General features: G+C 39.6%; 1 protein-coding gene across 11 annotated transcripts in view; it reads right to left on the bottom strand.

Annotated features, from left to right (window-relative positions):
• The window catches only part of trioa (trio Rho guanine nucleotide exchange factor a), a 113,085-nt gene that overhangs the window by 67,212 nt on the left and 26,808 nt on the right, over nucleotides 1-19,065 (bottom strand). For all 11 annotated transcript variants that reach the window (XM_017695247.2, XM_037535288.1, XM_037535293.1 and 8 more), the window contains exon 3: nucleotides 2,056-2,130. In XM_017695247.2, coding sequence (XP_017550736.2) covers nucleotides 2,056-2,130 — 75 coding nt within the window. The remainder of the gene's footprint in view (nucleotides 1-2,055; nucleotides 2,131-19,065) is intronic.

The raw sequence follows: 19,065 nt of genomic DNA on the forward strand, positions 1-19,065 counted from the left end.
GTGCAAAACGGAGATGGAGTTTAAACACTGTTAAAGCGGTGATAAGGCGGGATGAAGGGAGGTAAAGATGAATGTGAAACGGCCTGCTTCAGCCAGGCTGAGACACTAGAAGTCACAATCACAATAAAAGAACGCATGATTTGTTGCATGATGGATTTGCTTGAGGCACACAGTTACAGGGGGGCAACTGAAGCTTAGCTGTTTTTCATTCTCTGTATTTGCACATTTGGAGCGCACTTTGTGCCACTGACTCAGAGCAGCTCAAGTGCACTATGAGCTCTCAACAGACTGACAAACAGCTTCATGCGCAAAAAAAAAAAAAAAACAGAACATCAGCACAAATATTTAACCACTGAGATTATTTGCCCATTGCTTTACTGTAATGCAGAACTTCTCAGAGTCTATATGCAGAGTTCATTTGCAAAAAACAAAAAAAAAACTAATAGCTGACTGTCGTGAGTTATTCTCAACACAGCGCATTCTGAAGCCTAAATGCGCTTTGACACTAAAGCAGCTCATTGCCAACTTCACATTTTACAGCAGAAACAGTCAAATTTCAGTGCTGTTCTCGAGCAGAACCCGATAATCCATAAAGCAAATCAATGTGCAGTATTCGGGTCAGGTGAAGCAACACTGCCAGATTCTGCACTGTCTTAGGCAGAATCTCAAATGGCTCCCTTCTCCCTACAAAGTGCAGCACGTAGGTCTCAAAATAATGCCCACTGCCTCTAAACAGAGCATGGTGTGTCTAACAAAGAACCACTTTGGATTCAGCCATGTGTGTACAATTCATACCGGACCATAAGCAGCTAAAGCCAACATTTCATAACTCACTACTCAGAAAGCAGTGAGCCACTTGAGATTCAGCCTTAGTTATGATCATATAGTCGTTTAATGTTGCCCATTAATGGGCACCTTTCTGTTGCAAGTTTCAGCTCTTTACCTGTTTTTTTCTATGTCAACAAATATTCAAAACTGCACCTAAAAGAAACTTGTATCCAGTACATGTCTTTTTTTTTAACTCTGGAACATGAAATTCATCACTGGAGTTATCTGCTATTCAGCCACAAAAGCCCTAAATGTAAATAAAAAAAAGAAAAAACACTTGGAGCAAGTTACATATATTTTATCAAGTTATTTTTACATAATCAAAACAACCCAAAAGCAGCTTGATATTACCTGGAATGCACAATAAAAAAACAAAAAAAAAAAACATAATATTCTACACACACAGGCCTCTTTATTAGGTACACCTATTCAATTGCTTGTTAACCCAAATAGCTAATCAGCCAATCACAGAGCTGGAACTCAGTGAATTTAGGCATGTAGAGGTGGTCAAGACAACTTCCTGAAGTGCAGACCGAGCATTAGAATGGGGGAAGAAAGGGGATTTAAGTGACTTTGAACGTGGCGTGGTTGTTGGTGCCAGACGGGCTGGTCTGAGTATTTCAGAAACCGCTGATCTACTGGGATTTTCACCACAACCATCACTAGGGTTTACAGAGAACGGTCCGAAAAAGAGAAAATGACCAGTGAGCGGAGAATGGGCAGACTGGGTCAAGATGATAGAAAGGCAACAGTAACTCAAATAACCAACCAAAATCTCTGAGGAATGTTTCAAACACCTTGTTGAACGTATGACATGAAGAATTAAGGCAGTTCTGAAGGCAATTGGTGTGTGTGTGATTTTATATATATATATATATATATATATATATATATATATATATATATATATATATATATATATATATATATATATATATATATATATTTCTAATTAGCTGACCTACCCATGCTCTGCACAGATTGGTGAGTGTTGTGAGGTTGAGCAAGTTTTATAACACTGGGGGGAAAAAATCTCATTCAATTTAAGCAGAAATCAAAACTCATGTCAAAATATCGAAATTTAGAGCATGCTATGTTGAAGTAATTGGATAGCTTGCTATGAAATAGCCATCATAAAATACTGCATTTGTGGGCAGAGCATGAATGAGTCCGCTAGTTTGTCTATCTCTGTTGTGATGCACCACATGATGACAGAAGACAACCAACCTGATAAAAAGGCCACTTTTTCCTTGAGAATGGGCAAAACCTCCATCGCCTTCATCTCTTCATTCCTACGAAATCCTGAAAAACAAAATCAGAGTTAATGTGAGAAAACCTGCATTAAAGAAAAGCCACCTAGCCGTTAGTGTGTCGGGTGCATGACCTAAAGACACCCTCCACTTCATAAAGCTGTATAATCTGAATCATGACACTGATCCGTATGTAAAACACAGGTATTTCTGAAAGATGTAAAGGACATCTTTGAAGCTCATCATTCGCTATTTCAATATTCTAAGCTAAAGACACCTCAGGTTTTGGATTGAGCTCCAGAGCTTCTCCATGAGCTCAGTTGAGAGTGCCCCGGCTGAACTGTCGCTTCTGTTCAAGCACTTGTTTTCATGATTCAGTAGCTGAAGCTGGCTTCATTGGTTAGGGGCGAGCTGAAAGGGTTAGTCATGCTCTGCTACCAGACTTTCTTTGGGCTCAGTTTGGCAGGCTCAGGTTTGGGCTGAGATCAAGTTGTGACTCATGTCAAATATTCGCACATGGACAGATAATTTAAGTGCTATTTTACAGGCTAATTAAATGATTAAATGGTGGCTGAAGCATATGTTTATGTGCAGATCCTTGAGAGATAAAAACACAAACAGGAATTTCACCAAGATGTAGAATGAGTCACCCAGAACAGAATCAAACATGTGTATGTCTCATTATGTGCTTCCTCTTGTTTAAAAGGGTGCAAAACGTAGCTCTTTTTTTTTTAAGGATGGCTTTGAAACTCCCCCCTGTACTTCAGTACAGCTAATGGCACATGAAATATGCTCAGAAAGACAAGCCAAGCCCTCCTACACTCACTTGTTCACTCCCTCTCTCATCTGGCATCATCTCATGATGGACTTTGCAGTGTCATAGCGCCTCTTACTGTAAGCACAGGCCTAACTAACATTCTCTCAAGCACACTAGTGAAGGTATATAGACACTGAAATATGAATACCCATCTGTCAAATACAAACCCATAAAAATCAACAGATTCTAATGCTGTCAAAAATATACAAGGATGCATGATTATCAGCTACAATCCATCATTTTCTTTCACTAAACAGAGCAGCTTTTACTGTTTGCTTTGTTAAAAGACATCTTATTTAGTGATGTTTGATATCTGAATCATACCAGTATCAGCAGATATTTGCTTGAAAAACAATTAACATCTGACAGACGTTTAGATATGACCTATATTATAAACCCATATTTGATGTATTTATTGTGTTCAGGAAGAAGAGAATGCGCAGGTGATGCTGGGCTACTACGCAAAAAAAATCTACATCTTATTCATCTTACTGAATTTATAACTCTACAGAAATGCATATCCAGGCAGATTAAGCTCCAATTTCTTCTGTGTTAGAAACGTTTATGTATAAGTATCAGAGAATTTGTACATGAAAAAATATCAGATATTGGCATCAGCCCACACTTTCCATATCAGTGAATCCCGACTATCAAAATATGTATTCAATCTACTAGAACTGTGCGATATGACAATTTTTATTGCTACGATGCATTACATCACAATATGCTTTCCTGGGCATATTGGGGATATCATCAGTGCTTAAAAACAGGTCCCAACTTCATGTTGGACAAGAAAGAGAGGATAACCAGCCCTGTTTAAAATGGAGTTAGTACAGCAGTATATCAAATATTAAATAAAAATCACTTGATTGATCAGTTTTGATAGTATTCTTGAAATTTGTTCCAATTTATTAGATGTCAAAAAAAAAAAATCATGACGTATTGCGCAGCGTGAAAAACTTTTATTTTATCGCGATATTAGATCTTTGTCATATTGTCCAGCACTACTATCTACCTGTTGACAGACATGCAGCAATTTGTCATTTAAACTGGTATCATGTACAACAGAGCACGCAAAAGAGGGCTGTTAAAAGAAAAGTTTATAAAAGGTAGCTAGCAAAAAGGTGGGATTATTTCCCCTTTAAAGGCAACCCAAAATTAGAATCTGAAATCTCTAGTTTCAAGTGCTTTCACGAAGTAGAGTAATCAGGAAAGACAACAGCGAGTACGAGTAAATGAACTGAAGAGCAGAGGAAGGGTTGTATGTGCGTGCGTGTGCCTGTGTGTGTGCCTGTGTGTGTGCCTGTGTGTGTGTGTGTGTGTGTGTGTACGTGTCTGTGTGGGGCGGTTCTGTGGGTGGAGAAAACAGGAGCTAAGTCTCCCCCTCAGGGAAAGTGTGTCGGACTGAGCCAGTGAGTGTGTGGTAAGTAGAACAAACAAGGTGAACTTTCCTGCAGCTGGATGATGTAATGGCAGGGTGTGTGCGTCTGTCTGTCTGTCTGTCTGTCTGTCTGTCTGTCTGTCTGTCTGTCTGTCTGTCTGTCTGTCTGTCTGTCTGTCTGTCTGTCTGTCTGTCTGTCTGTCTGTCTGTCTGTCTGTCTGTCTGTCTGTCTGTCTGTCTGTCTGTCTGTCTGTCTGTCTGTCTGTCTTCCCCCCCAGCATGTGACTATTTCTGTTTGTCAGAGTCCAAGAAAAGTACTTGTTCTGCTGCTCAGCTGAAGAAGTTTGCTTCTACTTTAATATCTACCGTAATGGTCACAACGTAGCTTTACCCTTCGTTCCCATTAGGTGGACACACCATATTTTATTATTGCGGATGTATTCACGGCCGTTCTTAAAATCGCTCCTTTTTTTGTATTTGTATCCTGTGGAGTGTCCCTCACAGGAGAGGAAAAAACCAAAAACAAAGCAAAACAAAAACAATTCAAGGCTACATCCCTGTCATTGGCACTTGCTGCACAATGAGCAGATATATACAGACAAATTTCATATATATGTGAAAAATAAAGCCACTTTAGAGTCTGACAAAACCATGTGAACCAGATATCTGAAGCCGTAAATGCCTCTAAATGTTTCACAAACATTTTATGACAGTTTTTGATGGTTTCATTTGAAGCAATAATATATTGTAGAAAGTATGTTCTAAGGCAAAATAGCCCCCATTGTTTAATTACCAAGTTACCACTATTTTACCATCAACAACATCAAATGCAAAAATCAAATGACACACTCCTATCATATTACTTCACTTCAGGACTGAGCAAAAGGAACATTTCTGAACATTAATGAGCAGAAGTGTAGAGACCTCCATTCATCAGCATCTCGGCAGTGTATAAATAAATAAATAAATAAATAAATGGAACGTGTTTCCAATTTTTACCAGATTTTTTATTCTTTATCATTTGAGCACACAAGCTGCCCTTTGTATGTGACAATTTCTGGACAAAAGGACCAATACAAATTACAAACGCACCAGAATTGCTTTGAATAAAATTTCTTTACATTGCATTCTATTTTACGTCTTTGTTTAGCGACGCTATTGAAGTCGTTTTGATGAGTAGTGTACCTGGATGGATGGTTTGTTTTTTTTGGAAAGTGTTAGGATGTACTGATGATCAGTTCAGCAGCAAGGCAAGATTAAACAGAACATCACCGTTCAGTCATGTGACTCAACGTGCAGCTGGATTTAGTGTTCCTATCCACTTATTTTAGGAGCTCCAATTAGCCACATTCAACCTCAGCACTTCTGCAAAGGCAAGTTTTTACAGTCGCCAGTAATCTAGTCGTCAAATGACAGCAGCAGAGCCAGGAGCTTCTGCTTTTGCCCAGTAACATGAGGAAGGAATGACAGATGGGAATAAGTACAGGAGGAAACAAGGGACTGACTGTAAAAGACAAAAAAGGAGGATGGAGTAAAGAGGGAGGATGGGGGCTCTGAAGGAGGAGCAGAGGGGGAGAGATGATGAGTGTGGTGGTCAAGACAAAGGAAGGAAAGAGGAGGACAACAGAGGGAGGGAGAGACATGCAGTGTAAGAGGGGTGGAGGAAGGAGAGTGAGACAGGGAGAGAGAAAGAGAGTGTGTGCGGTTGCAGGGGAAGTAACACAGCAAGGCCAACCAGCTATAGCCCTTCCACTCTGCACCGGAGACAGCTGCCTGCTGCCAGCTCTGCAACAGCTGTCTGCTCCAACACACACGCGCAAACATATGTGCAGACAGGACCACGCTCCTACAACACAAAAGGCTAAACAATATTTAAAAAAAAAAAAAAAAACTTTTTATTTAAAAAATATATAAGCAAGTGAGAGGCCACGTCCATGAGCTTTACATCTAAAGAAACAAGACATTTTAGAAACTTTGTCAAGCATTTGTTACAAGCAGAGTTGATTACTGTAATGCTGCTCTTACTGGGCTCCTGTGCATCCTCTAAAGATCATACAAAAAGCGGCAGCACGCATCCTAACAAAAACATAAGAGAGAGATCATATATCTCCAGTTTGAGAGAACTGCACTGGCTACCTGCATCTTTCAGAATAGATAAGAAGTTCTGCTACTACCTTTAAGGCCCTAAATGACCATAAGCACCTGCTTCCATCACAGAATGTCTGTCTGTTTATGTTTCAGCACATGATCTTCTGATACTGACCTTCTGTACAGAAAACATGGAGAGGCCTCATTCAGTTATTCAGTATACTTCTAAACTATGGAACAATTCCACCTTCTATTAGACAGTCAAGCTCAAAGCACACTTTTAGCAAACATTTAAAAGTGTCTCTCTGTGTCTTGTGGTAAATATCCATTATGATGTTAAATTAGTACTCAAAATTTCTTCTATAGATTATTATTATTATTATTATTACTATTATTATCCAGGATTATAGCTGTGGTGCTGTGGAATTCAGTCACAGAGAGCTTTGGGGAAACCATGAACAATATTTTCAGAATTTTACAACTCATCCAAACCATCAGCACATTTAAGCTGTATGGAAAACTGCTTAGAATTTCCCTCAGATAGTTCCCTCTACAGTAGCCTAATAGCTTAAAGGCCTGTAACCACCCACCGGCCAACATGAGTGAAAGAGAATAGAACTAGTGGTGCACCAAGATGAAAGTTCTTGGCCAAAACCAAAATTCAGGATGAGCTTGGCTGGAATAATAATAATAAAATAAATAAATAAATAAATAAATCCAAACAAAAGAGCAGTTTATACAAAACAGAGAACACTTTCAATCAAGGCAATGTATTCCATTTTTTTTTTTAAATCCTCTGCACGTTGGTACCGTCATTTGTGATTTTTATGTCACTGTGCTCACAGGGACCTTTTCTGCTTCTGGTTTGCTGTGTTCTGTGCATCGAGCTGGATGTCATGTTTTCCCAATGGTCTCAGACCTGTAGTGCTCTAGTTCTGAAGCACTGTGTCTTCTCCTGATACTCAACATGTGCAGGGAATACAGATTGCATGTCTAATGTCCTTCAAAAAAACCAGGTAATAAATTCAGCCGGGTGATGTTTTCTCTGGGCAATTAGCAAATTTGAAAAATCAATGAATTACCACAAAATATTTGAAAATAACAGACTTGATAAGAAGGTTTCAAACTGCAGCCGTTTTCATCCATAAATCAACTCTGCATGACATATCCTCACAAGGACCGAACATTTAAAGTTAAGAAGGAAAAATGCTGTTGCTGAAAGTGATTTCTTTTTGCGGCAGTGAGCTTTACACCTTAAAGCCCACAGGATGCTCACCACTGCTGTGAGCATAAACAAAGTAAACCACGATTAGAGTTTCAGATCACAGCTTGCATATAAAAAGGAAAAAAAGGAGCAAAATAAGAAAAAGTACTGACAAAACAAAACAGTAAGATCCACTTATCAATAATTACTGATAATTCAATAAGTGGTTCAATTGAAGCAATTTCACTATCATTCCATTTCCCAGCCCAATGCATTGGCAAGGATCATTACTGGGTTACCTGTCAATCACCCCCAACATCACCTGCCCCAATAGCTACATGCTCTTTGTATGCTAACCTAACAGCAAACCTTGCTGCTGCAAAAACAGATAAAATGGTCTAAAGATACATATGCATGCACACACACTCAACCCTATCCCCCTCTCTCAATCTCCCTCAGAGAAGGAGTCGACTGTGGTTGCCTGTTGACTGTTGGTGGGTATGATTGTACGGTGTAATGAGCATCCAAAGTCAAGGGCCTCTGCATCGGTCATATCTCGGCACATTTTAGGGACAACGTAAATCATCTTACTGCAACTGGAACCAGACAGACTCAAAGTCATCAAAAGACAAATTAGTGACCTTATTTATCAAAGTGACTCAGGACCAGCAGATGAAAAACTGACAAATGTGCGTCATCGGGCGGCTGCATTACAGTTCGCTGCTTATAACTGAGCCAATTTGGCTCAACAATAACTGGATTTAAATTGCTATAATAAGATTTCAATGCTCAAAACAAACCCAAATTCACAGAGGGCAAAACCCAAAGTGTGCTAAAAATTACGACGGCATCTCAGCAGGCTCCAGCCTGACTGACCCCACATAAGGTCAGGTCACGACTTCAGTGGAAGTTGCAGTTGTCACAGCCTTCTGAAGCAAAGCAGGCCATATTTGTCAAGCACATGTAGCCTGTGAGCATGTTAGCCAACAAGCTACTAGGCTCAGGACTTCTATGACCCCTCTACCTATTCTGAAGAATAAACGTCTCACAATCTTGTGAACAATGGGACTCAGAATAAACATCACTGCAGTTCAGGGAAGCAAATTTCGGTGATCATCGACATTGTCACAATAAATTATGCCACAACGTGGGTGTCCTCAGAGCTTCCACAGAACTGACCAACTACATGTTCTATAAAAGCAGGTTTAGAACAGGCAAACTTGTCCAAGGCTTCACCCTGCTGGTGAGAGATTAAGTTTGAATCTTAATGTGCAGAACTTGTCCTATTTATGTCTAGTTATGTCTAATTATTCTCAGACCTACAATCTGAGTGAAAAGTAAAACATGTTATTGTTTACATGAATTTCTGAACACTGGTATGTCACCCTTTTGCTTGAATGACAGAGCTAGCAGGGACTGATTGCGCATTTCATTCATTTCAAAAGCCTCTCAACAGTAGATCAAATCCACCTTAGAGTCGTCTGAACTTGTATTGCAACGGAAGTAAGACGACCTTTTTGTACATAGAGCTTAACATGGTCAGTTTCAGAAATGTGCTTCAATTTGAATAGTGACCTAGAAATAGTGCAGAACCTCTTTCGTTTCAAACATTTGTTTCATTTGGTGCTTTAAATGGAATAGACTCGATTTTCAGTGCAGTCTGTGACTTTTGGACCCCATTGTATTTCATATGTGCTCAGTTTTTGACAGAATTTCATAAAAGCACCGTGTCTTCCAGCTTATGAACCCTCAGAAAAACTAAGATCCTGTGCTGTGTGTACCGAAAAATGTCTTTAAATATTGAGTGATAATATATTTTTGCAGTATTGCCAACACCTAAATGAAAGGCCCATAAACCAAGAGTAGATATCAGTTCAAATAAAAGCAAGTGGAAAAGACAGATGACCAACAGGGAGCCCGAATGCAGTTGTGTGTCAGATAAATAAAGCGATAGGTGGGGGAAAAAAACAACATTCTTCAACCTAAGATTCTGTGGCATGTCTAAACACCCCCTGAGAAGCACCAACAGCTCCTCTCACAGTGTGTGTGTTCTGCCACTAAATGCAATGCAGGACTAACAATACAGACCATGCTACAAGCTGTTATATTAGCAAATGACAGGTATTCACTATTTGTACCCCTCAATTTTAGAGTTGCACAAGTGACTCGTGTTGAAAAGGCTTTAACGGTCCTACATGATGGATAAACCACAGCAGCAGTGTCACGTTAAAGCGACCTATTCTTCCTAGCTTTTTTTTTGTCACAGCATTTGAATATGCTATTTTGAAAGGCCTCCATGGCTAATGTTAGATGTTAAGGCTAATGACTATTGTTTGTTCTCACTTTCAAAACATAGGAAAAGCTGAAGACTACTTTAATGAGTAAATAAAAAAGCACATTTGTTTGTTTGCTCATCTTAGCTTGTATTCAGGATCTCTTCTCATTCACGTTGTCTCAAATTGTTTCTATTAAAAAAAAGTGCATGAAGTTAAAAAAAAAAAAAAAAAAAAAAAGCACACAAACATTTTACATTTCATTTCTGTTGCTGCAAAAGCAAAACTGTGCTAATGATGCACGATTCTCAGTGCCCCTTAAGTAAGAGCTTATATGGGCAGCTCAATCGTCTGGTGGACATTTAGAATCATTTTAATGACAAACTTGAAGGGCAAAAAAGAAATTGTGATTCAAACAGCAGGAATTAATTCCCAAACATTTTTTGTACAAGTACTTCGGCTTGTTTACCATTAGACTGTGTGTGGATTATTAAGTGTTAAAAGTAAAATTTATTTGCATGGCTTTCCTATTTTCAAATTATAAAATACAATAAAAAGTATTTATTGTAATTGTAAACCATCTATGAAATTTCATTTTAGTTGGCAAATTCAACTTTTTTTAAATATTTGAATTCAAATATAAATAGACTTTTTTGTACCATATTTAAAGGCATGACAAAAACCAACATGAACCACTGCCATAACCAGCAGTGAACTGTGACAATTACAGTTACAGTGTTTTATAGATGTATTGATCAACCAACGATCAACCAAGGAGATCATTCTGGCCTAAATAGCACAGGCAAATCTTTAACCAGGTACCCCAGTGTTCCCAACTCTACTGTTAATGTATGACAAGGTGCATCAATCACATTACATTTACATTTATGGCATTTGGCTGACGTTCTTATCCAGAGCGACTTACAAGTAGGCGAAGGTAGCGTTAGGAGTCTTGCCCAAGGACTCTTATTGGTATAGTGTAGGGTGTTTACCCAGGTGGGGGATTGAACCCTAGTCTACAGCGTAGAAGGCAGAGGTGTTAACCACTACACTAACCAACCGTTTCAGACATTAGACAGTAAAGGTCAGGATGATATTAACATACTAAGAAACACTGTATAGTGTTAAACATTCCCTTTCTACTACGACTGAGTGCAATTAAGTAATATTACATCCTGCTCAGAGCGCTGCATTAAGATCATAAATGAGTCAGTTACAGTAAATAATGGAGGACATACAGAATGTTAACCTGTTAACATGAAAGCAGAGTGAGGTTTTCACTGATAGACAAATGGGACTGCTGGCATTTACTGAAGGAAAACATTCAGTCGCTCTACTCAAGGATATAGAGTCTACAGTAAGGCGAATGGAGGAGGAGTGGAAATGCCACGTCGCAGCAGGCTACATTTTCAGACTGCAGAATTAGTATTAGGTCTATAATGTGCACACACACTTTTCAGTGGTCTGCTCCAGCACTAGCACTACCCACTAAAGCACAAAAAATTCCAAAACAAACACGCAGACCAATACAGACGGAGACGCGCATGAACACACCATCATAAACGGACACCTCTGAGAGTCAGAATCGACTTTAACATCCATCGTTCCATAGAAGAACCTCAGTCACACTGGGGTCTTAAACACCACAGAGGGGCTTTGGGGTGTGTCTTCATGTACATGTCGGTCACAGAACCCGGTAAAACAGTTCACTGCGACTTCAGCCTTGTGTATTTATTCCTATGCATGTATGTGTATGCTCGCACATGTGCAGAACTGCTCCCGTAATAGGTGGTCCATCTCTGGAATACATGCTGTAATCGGTGTGAGGACTTTAACAGAAGGTGTGCACATATTTTCATATTCCACTGTCATTTAATTTTATTATTGTTCCTGTATTCTCAGCTCCCTCGCTACGCTAAATTTAGCCTGTCCCCCATGGAGTCCCACTGAGCGCCGCTCTCCTCTCCCATTTCAGGAGCAGCCAGAGCAGAAAGGAGGGAGGTGTGTGTGTGTGTGTGTGTGTGTGTGTGTGGAGGGGAGGGGGTTACTGCAGGACACACCCGCACAGTGCAGTCTTTCTCTCTGTCCACTGGTCAGTCTGATCACTATTCTGTCTGGCTCACTGTGTCTACAGGATCACTGTCTCTCAGCTCGGTGACTAACGCAGGGATAGAATAATATGGGCCAAAAAACCTATACTGTGATAATATTGCAATAATGCTGTACATTGCAATTGCATTAAGCCTTAGATCACATTAAAAGTCAGTGGTGGACCTTTAATGTGACATGCCGTTTCACCAGATGCCGTTGGAAACAGCCCATTTCACCCATTATACAAGACATGATTTTACTCATGTGTTTCTTTTACCAACATTAAGTGCAGGATACCAAATCACCTAATGTTTAAAGGCTCAGTTATGCTTACTATGTTCATGTGTAGAAATACTAGTGTCTTGCTATGTTTTGCACGTAGTAAATAAATAAAAATGAACTTTTTTCTTCTTTTACCCATCACCAGGCACAGGCCTAAATTCATTTTCTGCTGGATGCTTGCCTCGATGCATCAACAAGCTCAGAGAGTCAAAGCCTGATCAGATCACTCATAGCTAGAGTTTCAACAATCACAACAACATCCATGGTGACAGCACATCAATACCATTACCCTGTATATATTTACCTAATTTATTTATTTTCATTTTTCTATGCATGGATAGCTAAGTGAAAAGCATTTTTAAAAAGAAGCAGGAACCCCTGCACTCCCACAGTGCACCACTGATGCTTGCAACGTCAGTGCGGCTGAGAGTATTACGACAATCCTACGTCAAAACTTTCTCATTCCCTGCACTTGCAGGGCCCTGCGCTTCTGGGGATTAAGCTACAGGCTAAACTACATATCATCAAACGTACAAAAGGGCACCCATACTACAGCAAGCTCTGAAACATTGTTTTGGACTTTGTGTAAAGCACTGAGCAAGATTAAGGAAGTAGAGCTCACTGTGCTGAGGTTAGGCTGTATTCCTTGGGGGAACAGCAGAGATAATAACACACTGAGTTCATTTCCTGCTTTATTTTACCTGTAGATGTTCAACTGTAACCACAGTGAAATAGACACTCCCTGCCATAAGAAGCGTGAGAGATTCTTTACCAGCCCTCCTACAGATTACAGACTGTCTAAGGGATCCAGGCCAAAAATTAAACAAATCACATCTGCACATACACAATACACAGATTTTCATATACACTATAAAGTCAGATGAACAGTACAAGACAAAGCCACTTTCTCGACAACTACAAATATGGATTAAAAAAAATTATAAAGCTGCATTTCAAAAAATGTTAAAGGATACAGAGAAAATTGGGAGTACCAACAACCATGCAGTCACCAAAACTGTCCATATCAGATAAACAGTACCTAGAGCTTTAATCTTTGAGAGAGCTCCACTGAGCTCCACTGTCACTCCAGATCTGGAAAAAACACAGGTGTTTCATTCCACATCCTTCCATAGCTCTTAGGAAGCACTTCATGAGAAAAGAATATAGACAAAAAAGTATAAACTTTGCAAATAAACCAAAGAAGCTGCTGCTGTTCTCAGAACAATGAAATGACCACTTCAGCAAGATCACTGAATGTTCTTGGGATTACCTTGGTTACGAGTTGCAACAAAAATATCCAACCAACTTCTAAAGCCCTATTCAAACTGGATTAGTTTTACCACAGGAGTTCCAGTAATGTAATTTGTGCACAATTTGCCTGGATGATTTGTACAGGATAAAAGGGTCTGTGTAATTTTTCCAAATTACTCCATGCCCTGAATCGAAACATTATGGTTCAGACGTTTGTCAACATTATGCAACAAGCTCTAAAATTCCAAAAAAAAATAACACATTTTGTGGCTTAATGGCAAACAGACTACAATCAGGCCAATAAAGTGGGTTCACTCAACTTACAAAATGCCATCCAGACTTCTCCTTGTAATTGTAAAAATGTTGTGGATTTCAGTAGTCCTGTCATGAACTTTAGGATTAAGAAACTGGGTCAAATCCAGCTCCATTTTAGCTGTTATTCTTGCCTTGAGGTTGCAGAAAAAAAGAAAAAAAAAAAGGAAGAAAGAAAAAATGGAGGCATTGTTTCCTACTACTCAGTTCTGTTATTACATTACTCTCAAGTTGATTTGAACAGGACCACCATTTCTGAGGGAGCTTAGAGTTCGGCAAATTATAGAAGGCAATTCACTCTGGAATTATTACTTGGCCAACTTTGCAGGTCTTGGGTATCATGGAAATCACAGATCTCATCAGTCAGTAATCACTCAGATTACAGCAGCTCAGGTAAAACTACTCAAGCTCAAACAGGGTTTAAGACTGAACTTCGGAGGTGTGGAAAAATATCCATGCAGATTTCTTTTTCTGCTTGTTTCCTGTTGCTGAGAAATGAACAACTGATGTTTCAAAGCCACTTTTAGCAAAAATTATGTTTGTCTCTGACTTTTGTACAGTACTGTATATAAGCTGTTCCATGCATTTGTGTAGACCATTTATATTACCTGCACAATCTCACAGGTCATCAGCTTAGAAATTAATCAAAACCACACACATATATAAAGACTTCAATGAAACCAACCAAGTCCATGCACCCATATGCATACGTGCACACACACACAAGCAAGGCTGAGCTGCCTCTCTTGCTGTCTCAAAGGATTGATCACAGTGAGCTCAACTGACTCATCACGAGGCACTGCACACCACTCAGAGAGAGAGAGAGAGAGAGAGAGAGAGAGAGAGAGAGAGAGAGAGAGAGAGAGAGAGAGAGAGAGAGAGAGAGAGAGAGAGAGAGAGAGGAGAGGAGAGGAGAGAAGAGAGGAGAAGAGAGGAGAAGAGAGGAGAAGAGAGGAGAAGAGAGAGGAGAGAAGAGAGAAGAAGAGAGAGACACTGGGGGGACAGTGATCTCACAGGATTGCAGCCAGTCTCAGCCACATAGCATCCAGTGCCAGAATGTGGGGATGAAGACATTATTCCTCCTCCACACTCCTACTCCATCCCCCGCACCTGACAAATGGCCATCTCTTCCTCCTTTACTCCCCTCATCTCTCCCACCCAGTGCTGTGACCATCAGGGGCCAGGGAGGGGAAGATGGGACCAAGATAGAAATTGCATCCATGTGAGGGGGAAAAAAATGAAGGAGGAGTGATGCAGTGAAGAAGTGAGAGATAAAACAGGAAAGGAATTTCAGTTCAGGATGAAGTACTCACAAAATACACACTAACAACATTAACCACTGGCCTTACCTGCAGCCACAGAGAGTCAAGAGAGGATAAAAGAATATGTTATGACTGAGTCCACTTCAAAGCTACACTCAGGAATCTGAACATGCATAGTTTTCTTTATATGCGCACCATCAGAAAAAAGGCACTGTGGAGGTAGTTTTCATTCATCAAAGTACAAACAACGTAACTATGACCTCAAACGGTACAACAGTGGTTTTATTTGTACCTTTTCATGTTTTTAATGTTTTAAAGGTGAACAATACAATAACAAGCAAGGAGTGAAGACAAGGTGTGGAGTCAATACAGTCAAAGTTAGAAAAGTTCATTTAAATGTAATCTGGCACAATTATTTTCCCTAACTAAAGGTACTGAAGAGGTGCCAAAGACAAGAGGTGCACCACCACAGTGACAATTTACTAGGTTCTTTTTCTGAGAGTGTATGGTATTTACATATATAGCCTGCACTTTCCTAAATGACCCACCCCATAAAAAGCCAATATAACTAAGGTATTTAATTTATATCACTGACTTCTTGTCCTTTTCTTTACAATTGAAATCAAAGAGCAACATAAGACACGCATCCCAGTTTGAATCTGCCACAACTATGCAACACTGCAATAACTACCCTTCAAGCCTGGACTGATTAAACTGTACATGTGTATTACTTTCACTTACTAAATATAAGTGAATTTTCACATAGTAAGTCTATTTGAGAAACATGGGTGGAGGTTTAGCTGTATAGATAAAACCAGTAGTAGGAGGCTTCTTAAAGGGTTTTGTCTGCGTTCATGTCCATTTGTACAAACTGTGGAATGTCATATAGTGTCAGAAATCACATATGCAAGTCTACAACTTAGCAATCTGAGGAAAGTGTGTGCTGAACTGTGGCATGCCGTGTGCATGACGCTAAATATATCTATAGCCAGGAATCCAACTAATGATCTCTCAATGACCGGGCAAAGCCTTGGATGGACTGGAAAGCCCCATCTAGACTGAACGATCAAATTCGAACACAAAATAAAATAAAAAAAATTAAAACACCTGTCCAAAACTAACCTTTAGTATGAGAATAAAATGCCCAAAAAAATCTATGAAGAGAACTGATGAAAAATAAGAGGAAATGATCAGAAAACAGAACTGCAAAGAAGAATGCAGTTACTATTCCGCAATATTTGTTAAGATAGTGCTTTTTCTGAGAGTCACCTTTCACAATTCACAGTTCATAAGTGACAGTCATAAGTCAGTAAAGCACCAGCTCAACTAAATTAGCATAAAAATAAAACACAAAATTATATGGACCATTACCAGTTTTAACACTTTATAACTGATAAACAAAAACAAACAAACAAAAAAACTTAAATGGTCAGGCCTCATTTTGAGCATTAAAAGGTACAGCTCTGAATGTGTACCTCTTTCTCCAGATGAGTAAAAACAAAACAAGCAGTGACCCTGAAGGCAGTAATTAGCCGTAGGAAGTAGCACTTCCAGCAACAGAATGAGTCTCATGATGCAACTTATGACAATTATACACTGCTGTTGAGAAGCAACCTTACATTTGAATAATGCACTATACAAATAAAACTCTACATCAGCATTACCATCAAAACCTAACACCAACTGAGAACTAAATGCTCTTCCAGGACTTTGCCTAGCTACAGATGGCATGACTGTAGTGTCTGAAGGGCACATCCAGTACCTGGCAGCTGAAGCAGTGTGGTCCCCGTCTGTGCATACTGCCACCTGTGCTGGTCCACCAGTGACAGCATGCTGCCCTGCCAGCGGCTCGACAGATTCGCAACATCCCTTACAGCACCACAGTGTAGGTTCATGGCTAAAACTCTCTATAGAGATGGCTGTTTCACAACTACATATGAATGAGAAAGTGACTGCAATCTTCAGCACATGATGGAATTCCGACTCCGGCAGCGAGTGATGGATAACATAGTCCAAAGCAGACATTTCACAGCTTCTTCAAAACGCTCCATCAACCTGGCCATTGAGAGCGGCCTGACAGCACAGGCATTCTCTTCCCCGCTGATTAGATTTACAACATGCCTGAGATGCTGGGCTGAACCCCACAGCCTTTGCTGTAAACAGGCTGGCAGTAAGTAAGCCCCTGTAAACAGCTGTCATGCCTGGATTTAAGGAAGGAATAGGCTTTGTCTGTCACTGCCTCTAATCTCCCTCAGTCTTAATACTCTAGAGACAGAATGTGTTTGACTGGAGAGGGGCAGAAAGGCAGTCATTCCTGCCCCAGTGTCCATAATCAGGAGGGGGTGTGCAGCCAAGACAGGCTAATCAATGTACAGCCCAGTAAATTTACTTAATAGACGTTAGATTCAAAGGAGTAGGTTGACCAAAAGAAATACGTTCATGCTACAATGGGTAAAAAGTAAAGGCTATTAGTTAGTATTACACAAATTAGAATGAGAAATGGCTCCTAGCATTTGTTTCTGAACAATATCCTTGTTAGCATTTTGTAGATCTGGCAAGAGGTTTGTGAATGCATGTCTGCCCATCACACAAAATTCAGAAAAATAAAAAACTGCTGCTGTGACAAAAGAGAACAGAGGATTAGTGAGAAGCTTCTTAGAAAGTGTGGAGATCAGCTTTAGCCTCAGAAAGGGCCTCTCCTGTAGCCTTGACCACTGACCGTGCAATACGGAAACATTATTGCTGCAATGTCAGCACCCCAAGAATATTTTTGCTTTGAGATGTGAAAGACACAAGGGAGGCGCCAAACCAACTCGTTCCCCTTTCTTACGATTCTGATAATTAAATTTAGGGTATCAGCTAAAAACCAAACCGATACTAGTTCTATTTTTGCCCCTCTTCAAATTAAAATCTATATACCTCATAAAATGTGTTAAATTTAATTAATTCCCTGAAAAATGACATTTATTTTACAAAATTTTGGAAATTAAGGTGTTTTTGAATTGAGGCACACTGTACAAGTATTTTATTTCCAACCAAATTATTCAGATTTTCTTGTAAGGCTATTAAGTCTACCTAATTACTGTCATACTATGATCTCAAAATTGTTGTGTTTAATTCATGTTTTAGGTCTTGCATTACAGATTTATAGAGATTACAGAGCTCACTTTTTGAGTTTTAATTCATTTGATTGGCTGGTTAAGCTGAAGGTGAATGTTGTCTAAAGCCAGGCACACATTACGAGAAATCTCATTCCGTAGTGACAACTCACACTGTTGATGTTTGAAAAGACCATCACATACAATCAAAGCCTACACTGTAATGATCACACCGTTCAAAAACTCAACAGTCTATGAACCATTATCAAAACAAAGGTGCTCATTTAAAACACGCTGTGCATTTAAGCCCTGAGAAACTGAGCTACAGCAGCTTCACTAACTTGTGCTTTACTAAGACTTTACTTAGCAGGTGTATTCAAGCAGATTTTAGCAGCCACTATGGAGGTTTTTGCTTTTGTTTTGCTATATTGTGCTTTGGAATGACATACTTACTATATAGAGCGACTGTGACTAAGAAACAGCATTGATAGCCGGTAATGTAGACCTGTTATGCCTGGTTGATACCCGTTTCATTTAATAAGGCCAATATCCATACTGATCCAGTATATCGGATCAGTGCATCACTAAAGGACACCTTTGCCACTTAATCAATCCTGTTAAACAGCCTGACAAATGCACTGAAAAGAAATTGACACACTTCCAATGATCTCCAGGGAAATTGCATCAAATTATCCTACAAAACCCTAAACATATTCATACAAAGGTTCTGAAAGAATTTTTCAGGGTAATACTGAATTAAGCTAAGATGTGGGTTTCTAACCTCAGCCATTATCTCCACTAGAGGGATCGGTTCAATCCATGAGATGATGAAAATGAAAGTGAAGGAAGTCCATTAGTACAGTGACGTTCTTCCTGTGGACACCTCAGGTTCCAAACCATAAAAGCAGACCATAGCATCTACATAAAC

The sequence above is a fragment of the Pygocentrus nattereri genome, chromosome 27 (genome assembly GCF_015220715.1).
Source record: "Pygocentrus nattereri isolate fPygNat1 chromosome 27, fPygNat1.pri, whole genome shotgun sequence".
Classification (NCBI taxonomy): domain Eukaryota; kingdom Metazoa; phylum Chordata; class Actinopteri; order Characiformes; family Serrasalmidae; genus Pygocentrus; species Pygocentrus nattereri.